The following is a 13,094-nucleotide window of genomic DNA, read 5'->3' on the forward strand; positions in this document are numbered from 1 at the left end:
ACCTTTTACAATCCTTACACTCTTCAGCTAAAAATACTACTATTATTCCTCCTCCAACTCGTCATTCTCTCATTTGTGCTCCAGATTGTTACATGCATCCTATAACCACTCGAGCTAAAAATCGTACATTCTCACATTCCGCTAACCTCACCTCAACACCCATGCCTAAACCAACTTGTGTCTCTTTAGCCATGAAAATCAAGCATGGACTACTATGACATTAAAGTATAATGTTCTACTAAAGAACCATACGAGTGGGATCTTGTTCCACGCATTTCCACTCAAAATGTTGTTGGATAAATGGGTCTTCAAATTCAAATGCAAAGCTAATGGAACCATTGAACCCCACAAAGCGCGACTAGTTACGAAAGGTTTTCATCAATAGTCTAGTATTGACTACAAAGAGACTTTTAGTATGGTTATCAAAGCAATGGCCATCTAGACAATTCTCTCATTGGCTATTACCCGTCAATGACATACTCATCAACTCGACATCAACAATGCATTACTCCATGGTACGTTACTTGAAAATGTATTTATGGCTCAACCCTGGTTTCACTCATTCAGAACTACCTAATCATGTGTGTCATCTCAAAAAGTCATATATGGACTTAAGCAAACTCCCCATGCATAACTCCATTCTCTATAATGTTTTATTCTCTATTTGTTTTTTTACATCCAAATCAGACACGTCTCTATTCCTCTATCATAATAGTGATATATATGCATAATTACTTATTTATGTGGACGATATCATCTTTACAGGTAACTCTTCATCTCATATCTCATCCTTTATAACTCAACTACAAAATATGTTCCACATTCGAGATATGGGATCTATTCACTACTTTCTTGAGATTGAGGCCACTCGAACAACTATTGGCTTATATCTTATTCAGGTTAACTATATCTCAACATGTTAAAACGTGTTAACATGTGCAATGTGAAACATTTTCTTACTTTGGTGGTTGATGGTCTTCCCTCTCCAAACATGATGGCGACCCTCAATTTATATATCGAAGTACAATACCTTACTTATTAATTATCCTTGCCTTTGTTGTTAATCAAGCATGTCAGTTTATACATTTCTCTATCATTAGTCATTGAGGAGCAGTTAAACGAATCTTAAGGTACCTTCAAAATACCCTGTATCATGGGCTCTTGATTTTTCGATCATCACATCTCTCTCTGCCTATTCAGATGTTGATTGGTGTAGTTGTCTTGATGACCGATAATTCACTACTGACTTTTTTATATTTCTTGGTGATAACTTAATATATTGGAACTCCAAAAAGCAAGTTGTTGTTTATCTCTCTAGCACTGAGAATTTTGAGCTTTAGCTCAAATCACCACTGAACTTGGTTGGTTACAATCACTTATTGATAAACTTCAACTTTCAATGTCTAAGGCTTTACTTTATGGTGTGACAACATTGGGGCTGCATTCTTATCAGTCAATCCGGTCTTCCATGCCCGAACTAAACACATTAAAATTGACTTCCACTTTGTTCGTGAATGAATCGCTCGGAAGGCTCTCACCATCCCATACATCTCTACTCATTATTAGATTGGTGACATTCTTACTAAAGGACTTTCTTCTAACATATTTTCTCTTTCTACGTGACAAACTTACGGTGTGTGTCACCCATTTCGCTTGTGGGAGGATGTTAAATTAACATATTTATCTAGAGAAGTTGAATAGTCCACATAACATTTATTGTATCGGTTACTCTAATATTTTCCAACCATCACATTTATTATTCTTGAACAATGTTATCTTTTATTGTATAAACATCGGATCTATACTATTTGTAAATCATCAAGAAGAACTACTCATATATATAGTCGATAAGAGCATCTTTATTTGACTTTTTTCTTCTTTTATCTCTGTTTTATATTCTCAATTGGTTGATATGTCCAAATTTTGTAGATTTTGGATTGTACATTTGCATCACAGATGCAGAAGCTGTTGGGGAATGTGGTTCAAGAGTCAGATATTGAGCCTCCGAAAACTGTAATGGAAGTTCGCTCAATACTTTGGGAAGATGTTTCGAGGAAAAAGGGGAACTCGTTTTATTATTAGTAGTATATTGGATTATTTTCTTGGAGAATATATACATAAAGAGCTTATACTGTTTAATTTTTTTTTATTGAAAAGTACTTTGATTAAATGTGTAGAATAACTGGATTAATCAATGTGCACCTAAATTGACCAAATGATATTATTACCCTCTAATGGCATGAAAACATGGTTTCATTTTATTTTATTGGTTTATTGGCTGCTATTTTTCTTGTTGTTTTGTCTATTGAGTTTGGTTTATTGTATTTACGTAATAATATTGTATTAATTCATTGAGGTGCATTTATGATGAGATTTTAACGGATTAACATATGCATTAAAAATTAATATATGTCTTATAAAATTGAATTGATTTCACATTTTTCTACATTATTGTGGAACTGGGTATTTATAGTCTATTTATGAGCTTAACTAAAATTCAATTGGTGAAAGTTTAGTTGTTTTTGGCCGTTGTTGGGAGATTTGAATTTAGATATCAGATATAGCATGCCAAAATTGTTGAATAACTGTCTATTATTATTTGTAAATTATTGTTGAAAAGAAATCGATGTATTATTAGAAATCGTATTCGACTTATGCATATCATCCATAACGCTATTAGTCTGACATGTTACAAATTTTATTTGAAAAAACCATAAATGGAAATGTAAAATTAGTTGAAAAGTTAATCATTCTCGTGAGATCCTTTCACGGTTAATCTTTTGGTTTTGTTTTGGCCTATTTTGATATTTATATATTTTCATGGATTTTAAAAAATCTTCCTTGATTAGTGATTGTATGACCTAATAGTATGTTACATTTTCTGACATTCTATTTGAAAAATAAGATCAGACTTAGTTGGGAAGCTTTTATGAATAATCTTTCTTAGTTAATCATAATTTTTATAACCTATTTTGATCTTTAATTTACTTTTCACAAATTTTAATTTTTTTTCATTCTTTCTAATATCATGTTTAATTAAAGTTCATTGTGGTTAAACTATTTTTATTTTCTTATAATAATAGATTTTAAAAAAATAATAAAAAAATATTTATTATAATTTATTGTATAATAAACTAATCTATCTCAACATTATAATTCATTTTATTAATTAAATAATTAAAATTATCATTTAAAATATTTATTTTAAATTATATTTTATTTTAATAACATTATATATATTAAATAAAAAAAAAATATTTTTCATCAAATATATTTTTTCTTTAGAAAAGACAGGTGAGAGAAAAAGATCACATGCAGCCTTATCACCTAGCAAGCAAACAAATGAACACAGCTGGGGATTATCGTCGGATTATAAAATAATTTCTTTTCTTAATATATATATATATATATATATATATATATATATATATATATATATATATATATATTCATCCATCATTCTTATAAAAATAATAATTTCATTTTTTCTGATATATTTTATACTAATATTTATAATACATTTATCTTCTATTTTTTTTTTTTTTTGAAATAATATTATATTTATCTTTGCTTGAAAAAAATATATATACAAATATTTCAAAAAATATATATTTTTAAATAATGGCCTAATCAAAATGTATACATTTCATTTTCATATACTGTAGATATAGGTTTCGAACCTTATATTTTTTGTTATCTATATTGATAATACAAAAATTGTTTAATTTTCAAATTATGTACAATTTACCATGAAATAACTCTTAATAAGATTTGGCACACCGCCAAATTATATGTTTACCGTTTTTAAATCCTAAATAAATAATTGACGTCACAAAAACGATAACCCTTCCAAACTTTAACCAAATCTAATTACCGAATATTGTTTGTAAACAACCCGACAATCATTACAAACATAAATTTGTCGGTAGAGGGCCGACTCAATCAATTTTTATGAATAACTAAGTATGACAAAAGATTTCAAGAACATTGAAGCGAGTTCATCTAAAGAAATCTTTTGTCCTCGGTTACCTAATTAATTCAAATAAGACAAATGACATAGATTTTATTAGTAATTAATTTGATTGAAATCAAGTTGATAATATAATTAATTAATTTTTGGCCATACAAAATTAAAAGTAGTAATATAATAGAAGAAGACATATTTCAATTTATCATAATATATAACTAGAGTCCAACATGATATGGATAACTCAATAATGACACAACCACAATAAAAGATACAGACAAACAGACAGTAATGATCATTAAACATCCAAAACAAAACAGATAATTAGTTACAGTTCTCACGGGCTATCCCAACAAGTGAATTAGCAGTATCAAACAAAATCCTCAAATTTTGTTGCTGCAAATTCGCTATCACGTTCAAAACGGAGTTCACATTATTAGGTGCTGCAGCCATAGCCAAACAAGCCAAAGAACCGGAACTGCTATGAATCAAGCTGTTCTCTTGTGGCAATGCCAAGTCCAACCCTGTGAAATGAAACGTTATGGTTGGCCCCACATCCCCGTTAATCGCCATGAAACACGTGTCGAACGCCCCCAACGACGAGAACGCGCTCGCCCCCACTTGTTTCCTAAACTCGTTGCGAACGGCTTCGTACACGGATGGTACGAACCTCGTTATCACGGTTCCTGAGTCGATGATGGTTCCTGCCCCGGAACTCTGGTCGAATGCTAGTAGTTCCGGGGCAATTGGGACTAGAACTTTACCCACACTTATCCCGGTAAGGTTCACGTAGTACAAAGAGGGCCTCCTAGGGTTTTGGAGGAGCGGAGTGGTCCTAATGCTCTTCGGTTGTCCCACCGGCCCGAGTTTCAATGACCCGGAGAAATAGTATGATTTGAAGCTCGGCAGGCAATAGGAAAACACGCCTGAGTACAACGAACCGGATTGAGACATCAGCGACATCGGGCCACGCCCGAGGCCTAACAGGCCTTGGGGCGGGACAGACTTGCCCGAGACGGCGTTGACACACCCGAAGGCGTAGTTCGGGATAATATCGGAGGCGAGCGCGAGAGAATCGCGAGATAACGCGGCGGAAAAGGATGAGTCACCACCGTACGACTGGTTGAACGAGCATTGAGCCGTGACTCCGATCTCATTACTTGGGCATGACTGACCACGGACTTGACTGCACTCTGGGAGAGTACAGTCAACTGACCCGTAGGTCGATGAGGCATTGGGTGTAAACAGGGTGGTGGATGTGCACCCGGTACACCCGCTGCATGGGACCCATGCAGCATTATTGCTCGTGTCCAGGACCATGAACATGACTTGAGGTGGGGTCCCAATCTTAGCCTTGACAATGTAATTGCCTATGTTAAAGCTTTGGCCAGAGGCAATGGGGAGAGAAATTGGTTTTGGACCTTTTGTTGCCACCAAGCTTGACAAGTAAGTGACTCTTTGAGGGTCCTTAGAGGCCATGTTCATGACGGTGTCGATCCAACCGGAGGATGTCTTCGGAGCGATAAAGAAGGGCGAACATCTACCGTATACATGGATTACCGACAGATCTGAGGGGTCGGATTTGAGAAAAGAAACGTCGCAAGGATTGGAAGTCGAAGTAGTGGAAGAAGTAAAGAACAATAGAGTAACAAAAAGGGAGAACAAAATGGATGATTCCATTGTTTTTAAGTGTTGTTGGCCAAGTTTATTCTTTCAAGCCAAAGGGGGTTCTTCTTTATATAGGGGAAGTTTGTGGCAATGAAATTACCTAAATACCTATGAGAGTATTTATATTATTTTTATTGTAATAATTGTATTAGATTGAATATAGAACATGCATACATTATTAAATCACATATACTCATTAGGAAATTAAGTTTATTATGGATTTTAATTAGATGAATATTAATGGTTAGAAGCTAAATTAATAAAAATGAGTATAATGATGTGTTTAAGAGGATTTGATATGACTTGAACAGGAAATAATCAGCAAAATAATGGATGTTTGTTTGAACATGGAAATTGAATAAATAATAATAAATTATGAAAGAGAGGACAAATGCATGTGATTAGAATGGAAGATAGAACTCTGGTTCGTCAACAAATGAGCCCAAGTACATTTTTTAAAAAATTAAAACATTATTATATAATCATCCCAAAGGCATAAATGATTCTGAAACACCCAAAAACTAATTTTAAAAAAAACATCTAGGAAACATTAAAATGTTGATTGAATTATGTATTAGGTATATATGTATAAATATATATAATGAATCAAACTAGCTATGTTAGGATGGTTATAAGAATAAAACAAATTATTTGAGAGTATAAATCCGAATATTTAACTTTGTGTAATAACGTAAAAAATTATAATCTAATTTTTATTTTACCTTTTTTTTAACTAAATAAATTAAGTATAAGCTGAATTTTATCAAAAGTAATTGAAAATAAGTTGAACAACCCGAAACAAGTAAGCTCAGAGTATATGAAGTGAAGGATTCAAATATGTTGTTTTATCACATTACCTAAAATGAATTAAACTTATCATGTGAGTGTGTATTAGCGTATATTAAGTACGTAAGTGAAAATTGAATGTTTACTATTTAAACTTTTAATACCGATTTTTACTACTTTATAGATTAAAAAGTGTGACAAGAGCTCTTCAAATGAATCACAATTCACACATCATAGTATTACTCTAGCACACACATGAGTTTTCATGAAATCTAGGGCATTAGTTTTTGCACCAAACTACAAATATAATTATCATATAAAATAAGAACATCTTAAAATATTTAATTTCAATTTTTTAATTTCCAGCAAAACATGGTTATTTTGTTATGCGTACCCGACATACGGGTGGTCACGGGTTCTTCAGAAGACTTCTAGACAGTTATGGGACCTACCTCTAGTTTTATCTTAGACTTTTTTTTTTTTAATTTTGTATGTATTTTAAAAATTATTTTAATAAAAGTTTAGTTATTTTAATTTTTTTTAGATAAAATAAAAATATTTTAATATTTTAATTAATACATTAAATAATGGTATGATTAATTATATTTAAAAAAAATATCAAGACTTCAATATTGCATAGTCTTGTTCAACTATGGTTATTTAGAATTTTGATTAAATTTTTGAAAAATTATTGTTTAATAAAAAAAAAGAATATTTGAGTTTTTAATTGATCGAATTATTATAATATATTTTTGTTTTTAAAATTTTTAATTTATAAAATATTTAATATTCTAATTAATAAATTAAATAATTAAAAAAAATAATATAAAAAAGACCCACATCAATACTATTAGTGAAAAAATATTAGATAGAATGTTTTTATGAGATGGGAGTTCACAAAAAAAGAAGAATATTATTAAAATATTTGTTTTATATTTTTATTTAAACTAATTATGATACAATACTTAATGATTAAAATAACTATTTAATTATTAAACTAGCTATTTAAATTAATTTTAATGCAATATTCAACTATTAAAATAGACAACACAAGTTAATATTATATTTTTTAACCCTAAAACCCAATTTGGCTTAACAACTTTCCCTTGTTATTTCAATGTAATTATTGGATTTATAGGTGACAATTTTATTTATTTATTTACTTATTGAACTTAAATATATTATGTGTGAAGATGTTTGCTTTAACAATAAACTATGACTTTATAATAAAAATATGAATGGCTAATTAAAAACATATTTAAAAGAATTAACATTAGCAATCAAAAACTTATATTGGATTCCATCTTGCTATATTCAAACTTTTATGCTATAACTTTTTAAATATTATTATCTACAAGGTTAAATATTTGTTTGAAAACTCATCAACCTTCTTAAAAATATTTTTGTACTCGTTAATTTTTTTATTTGTATGTATTTTAATATTTGTTATGATTTGTCACTTAATTTTTATTATATTTAAATAATTCTCATTTTTTTTATAATGTATATATTTGAATTTGTATGATGTCATGTTTAATTTCATTTACTTACACAAATCTCAAATTTTATAATACATAAATCATTTAAAGAAAATTCTCACTATATTATTTTTTTTGGAATAAAGGATCGGAGAGCTAACATGACACCCCGATTAAACTCAAAGGATTTTCAGATTGAATCGAACCTGTGACATTTTGGTTTCTTAAGCCGACTTTTACCACTGGGCTACCTTAGTGGGATAGAAAATTCTCACCTTATTCCAATGAAAAAACAAATATAGTGTCATTTTTCAAAATAAAAAATATTATGTTCTCATCATATAATTGACATTACAAAGATAGCTAAGTATTTGTTGTATTTAGAAATTACAATCAACAACCATATTAATTACATCATTATTCATTCACCATATATATATATAATTATAATTAGTTAGTTTTTAATTAGTTTTTAACATCATTACAATCAACAACCATATTAATAACATCATTAGTCAAGAGTGTTTTTAATATATTTTTTATTTTATTAAATTTATTAAATTGTAAAGATAGCAATATAACTGTGAAAACCTATTATAAATTTGTTTAGTTTAAGTAACAATAAATTGTCATAAATTATTTTAAATCTATTCCATCAATATCATAAAAGATCACAAATATATTTGATTAATAAAAAATAAGAGAAAACGTAACCATATAAATTATCTCTACCCCACAAATAACTTAAAAAAATGCTGAATCAAATAAGTCATAATGTTTATTTTAATACTAAATTATACCTAAGTCTTTCATTTATTTTTGAAACTTTAATATTTTATACCTTTATAAATTTAAATATTGAGATTTCAAAACACAAACCAGAACAAAACTAATCCATTCAAAATAAATAATACCAATAATAAAAACAAATTATTTAGCTTAGAATCCTGTTTTGCTATTAATGTTTGAGATTCTGATCTCAATAATTTATTTATTTTTAGTAACATATAAAGTTACATCATTCTAGATCTTCTTCACAATCTCATATATATAGAATTTTATTTTATTCACTTTTCTTTGATTATTTTTTGCCATTTCTTGTACTTTTATATTCAATAAAAAAAAAGGAATTGAGAAGAAAATGAATGATATATTCAGCATATTTGAAATTTGATACTTTTGTTTGCAATACAATTAATTCTTATTAGAAAATATGTCAAAATTGAAATTGAAATTGAAAGAATATTTATTAAGATTATGGTGTATTTTTTTGACTTCTTTGATATAAAGATTTGGTAAAAGAAAAATATATTTAATAAATCAATATCTAGATCATTTCCTAAATAATTGTAGATTCTTTTGAACAATAATTTTAAATAAATAATAAAAAAGAAGAAAGAAACAAAAGTGCTTTATGTCTTCATCATCAATAATAATTTCAAGAAGGTCCCATTCCATTCACGAGATCACATTATTTACTCACTTTGTCTATGTAATTTTTAGTAACATTTAATTAGTCTTTTGTTTGCAAGTTTAAAACTCTATTGTTTTGGTAGGTTTAGTTTTATCAAAAACGTAAATGCTTAAATATTTTGAAATTTAGTTAAATTCATTGAGTTTATTGTTGAACACGCAATTATTACATTTAGACATTTTGTGTTGTAAGAAACAATTTTTTATCGGCCGAAACTTATTAGTATCATATATTTTGTATGCTACTAAATACAATCATTTGGATTTTCGGGATTTGTTACATTTGTATCAGAGCTTTTGAATAATGTATGTACCAAAATCGATTAATATTTTTTTCACTTGTATTATTTTGTTTTCAATATATAAAAAAAAAAGTGTATCATTAAAAATATTGGGATATATTTCCTATTTATCCTAAGGTTTGTTTATATATCATATTTTAGCCCATATTCCTTATTTGCTTAGGGCTTATTCTTCTAGCCCACTAATGTTAAGATTTATTAGGGGCTTATGTGAAGGCCAGGTGAGTCAAAGAGGGGTCCAAAGACATTAAAAATACAATGATTTTAAGTAGGGATTATGATAGTAAAGTAATAATCTTATTTATTTATTGGGGAAAATCTAATAACTTGTTTGATATGGAGTTATTTGTATTTAATCCAATCAATTCATTGTATTATCATCTATTACTTTCTCAATCAAAACTCAAATCATTAACTAAATTATGAAATTAATTTCCCCTTTTCATATGAATGTTGCGAGTAATTGGTTGAGAGTACTCCTCTCCTTGTTCATGTCGGGATTGAAGGTATTTTTTTTAGATTCGGTTCATCCAAGCAGTGTAGAAGTTGAAACCCCACTCAAGCGCAAGTATTGGATGCTAAATTTTGAGAGAAACAAATATATTGGGAGAAAAAGGCGGTGATGATGACAACTTTCATCGATATTGTGACATTGAGAAGAATTTTGGGCTTAGAAAAAAAAATAGTCACCACTTACACTTTTGATGTGTCTTATATAAGATAATGAGATATTTAATGGGAAGTCTAAAAAAGCAAAAGAAAACAAAGAAATCTCAACTTTAAATAGAGTTGTATAAGCTGAAGAGCAATATATACTACGATGAATTGACCAAACGCAGTCTATGACATCGATTGAGTTTTATTTTTGATTTGCTGAATTTCAATTTGTGTTACTCTATTGTTTGAGTTTCTTATGGTTATAATGTTGTAAATTATAACGGTTTTGGTCTAACTTTAACTTGTTTAGTTGTTTTTCTCTAGTGATGTGAATCTCACATTATCTATAATCAACTTTAAAAAACAATAATTTAGTTTAAATATTTTGATCACTTCCCAAAGGAGATTTGATTTAGCTTATTAAACTTACACAAGATTATTGTGGCTATGAAGGAGATGTACTCTAGAAAGAGAGTGAAAAACTCTAGAGATTTTTAAGGAAGCACAATTGGTACAGGCGGCACAACACGACACGATCGGCACATCCACAATACGATCGGCATAGTCAACACGATAGTGTCTTGAGTCGGAAGTCATAAAATCGGTGCCAAAATCGGCGCCGAATTTAGCATTGTTCAAAGGAAGCGTGATCGGTACAGGCGACACGACACGATCGGCACGACCTGATCTGTACGGACGACACAATATTGTCTAGTGTCGTTCTGTTGTGCAATTGGTTTTGCCTGTTGTTTCTGGTTTCTTTTGGCTGCTTTTTGGGATCTGTTGGTTGTCGTCTGCTATGCATTTTGCTCCCCAATCACGCTGGTCTGGGTTGAGTGGCTTTTGCTAGCTCCTCTATTGTCATTTGCTGTTGTAGATTACTGTTGTTGATTTTTGTTGTAGGTCTGAATTGTTGTTGGTTGCTAAGGCATTTGTTTGTTTGCTGCGTAGGCTGAGCCACGATGAGCCTACGCTCGACCAGCCTCCTCAACCGACCTAAAAGCACAAAGAAAAATAAAATAAGTTTGGAGAAATTGGCTAAAAATACTGCCACTTCTTCTAGTTGTCTGGCCGGTAACAACGCTGCTGATGTAGATGACACTGTCTTCAATTCAACTATTGCATCGACCAGTCACATAGTTGGTCTATCATCCGGTTGCGCCTGTCTCCCGGCTCATCTCCCAACCGGCCATGACTCCCCTCCCCTAACTGGTCATGTAGTCTCTATCTCGACCGACCTGGCTGTTGTCAACCAAACCAACAACACTACTCCTTCGACAAGTCATTTCGTTGTCACCTTGACCGGTCACGATGTTATTTTTCCAGTTGGGCTCACCTTAATCACTACGGCATGTCACAATATCCCCACCATGACTGCTCAAATTCCCGATAAGTCGTGGACCATGGGACAAAATAAAATCGCAAATTTGGCAGGCATTCGGAACCAAATTCTCAAGTCCCTCGCCCACTTCCAAAGGCATGAATTTGTCATGACCAATGAAAGGAGAGAGTAAATCATTTACCAATTCAAAATCCGATTCGACCAAGATCGGAACTCATTCGACAAAGCCAAATACGAGTATATCATTATGTGGTCGGTTATTGTCATGAGGGATTTTACAAGTGCCCCAAAACCTATGTCTATACTACACAAACAAACACAAACCGAACATGATAAACCAACAAGACTTGGGGTAAAAACGAGACAGCTAATGGAGGCAAACTCAATGTGGATTCTAGCCTAAAAATTGAAACGCTCGAACACCCGTTCCAAATCGAACTCCCCTTAGAAATTGAAGAGGGATGGGTCAACGATTGGAAGCGAGTTGTCGTCGGTCACTTCATGGTAGGGCTGCAAATGAGTCAAGCTGCTCGTGAGCTGTTCGCGAGCCGCTCAGTCAAAGCTCGGCTTGAGATTGACTTTGATCGAGTTCGAGTCGAGCTCGAGCCGGCTCGTTTAATATTCAAGCCGAACTCGAGCTCATATAATGCTTTCTCTATAGCTTGTCGAGTTTTTTCGAGCCTGATAATATATAATATATTTATTTATTTATTTAATATAAAAAAACTTAAAATTTAAAACAATTTTTTTTATTTTCTCTCTATTTTCAAATCCCTTATAGAAGGCCATAATCCACATTATTATATTATATTGTCATAAAACAAAACCCTAATTTCTAATGTATCAATCATAAGTGACTATTCATCTCTTTTTCTTCTTCTTTCTTCCGTCTTCACCATTTTTCTTCTTCTTCCTCTATCTTCACCATTTCTTCTTCTTCCTTCTTCACTATTTCTTCTTCTTTTGTCTTCATCATTACTTTCACTCATTCATAATAGGTTAATACATTTTTTATGTTATCTCTCATCTACAATATTTCTCTCATTCATTCAAAAGAAACCTACGGGTAATTAAAATATATTTTCATTTCTACTATACTTATTGCTCATACTTTTAAATAACTTTGTTTTTTTTTGTATTATGAGAAATTTGTGCTTATATAGTTCGTTCATAGATTTATATGGAAAAGCACTATTATATATATTAATTGTTCATAGATCTATATGAAAAACACTATTATATATTAATGCGGTTCGTAGATCTATATAAAAAAAATACTTGATTATAGTTTTATATAGAAAAACACTTATTATGCGTAAACAATATTATATATAATAAAAGATAAAAAAAAATATAATATGTTGAGAGAAAAAATGAATTTACAATATTAATAATATATTGTAATATATAAATAAATTAAT

The 13,094-nt window shown here is 30.4% G+C and overlaps 1 protein-coding gene across 1 annotated transcript; it reads right to left on the minus strand.

Moving 5' to 3' along the window:
- Positions 1 to 4,145: 4,145 nt before the first annotated feature.
- On the minus strand, positions 4,146 to 5,692 carry LOC124920006 (aspartyl protease AED3). Its single transcript, XM_047460392.1, has one exon. The coding sequence runs from the start codon at positions 5,645 to 5,647 to the stop codon at positions 4,292 to 4,294; it is 1,356 nt and encodes a 451-aa protein (XP_047316348.1). The 5' UTR covers positions 5,648 to 5,692; the 3' UTR covers positions 4,146 to 4,291.
- Between the last annotated feature and the right edge of the window lie 7,402 nt (positions 5,693 to 13,094).

This window comes from Impatiens glandulifera, chromosome 1 (genome assembly GCF_907164915.1).
Source record: "Impatiens glandulifera chromosome 1, dImpGla2.1, whole genome shotgun sequence".
NCBI classification, from domain to species: Eukaryota; Viridiplantae; Streptophyta; class Magnoliopsida; order Ericales; family Balsaminaceae; genus Impatiens; species Impatiens glandulifera.

What these genes read in the sequence shown, in the direction of transcription:
- LOC124920006 (XM_047460392.1), bottom strand. Translation starts at nt 5,647, where the DNA reads ATGGAATCATCCATTTTGTTCTCCCTTTTTGTTACTCTATTGTTCTTT.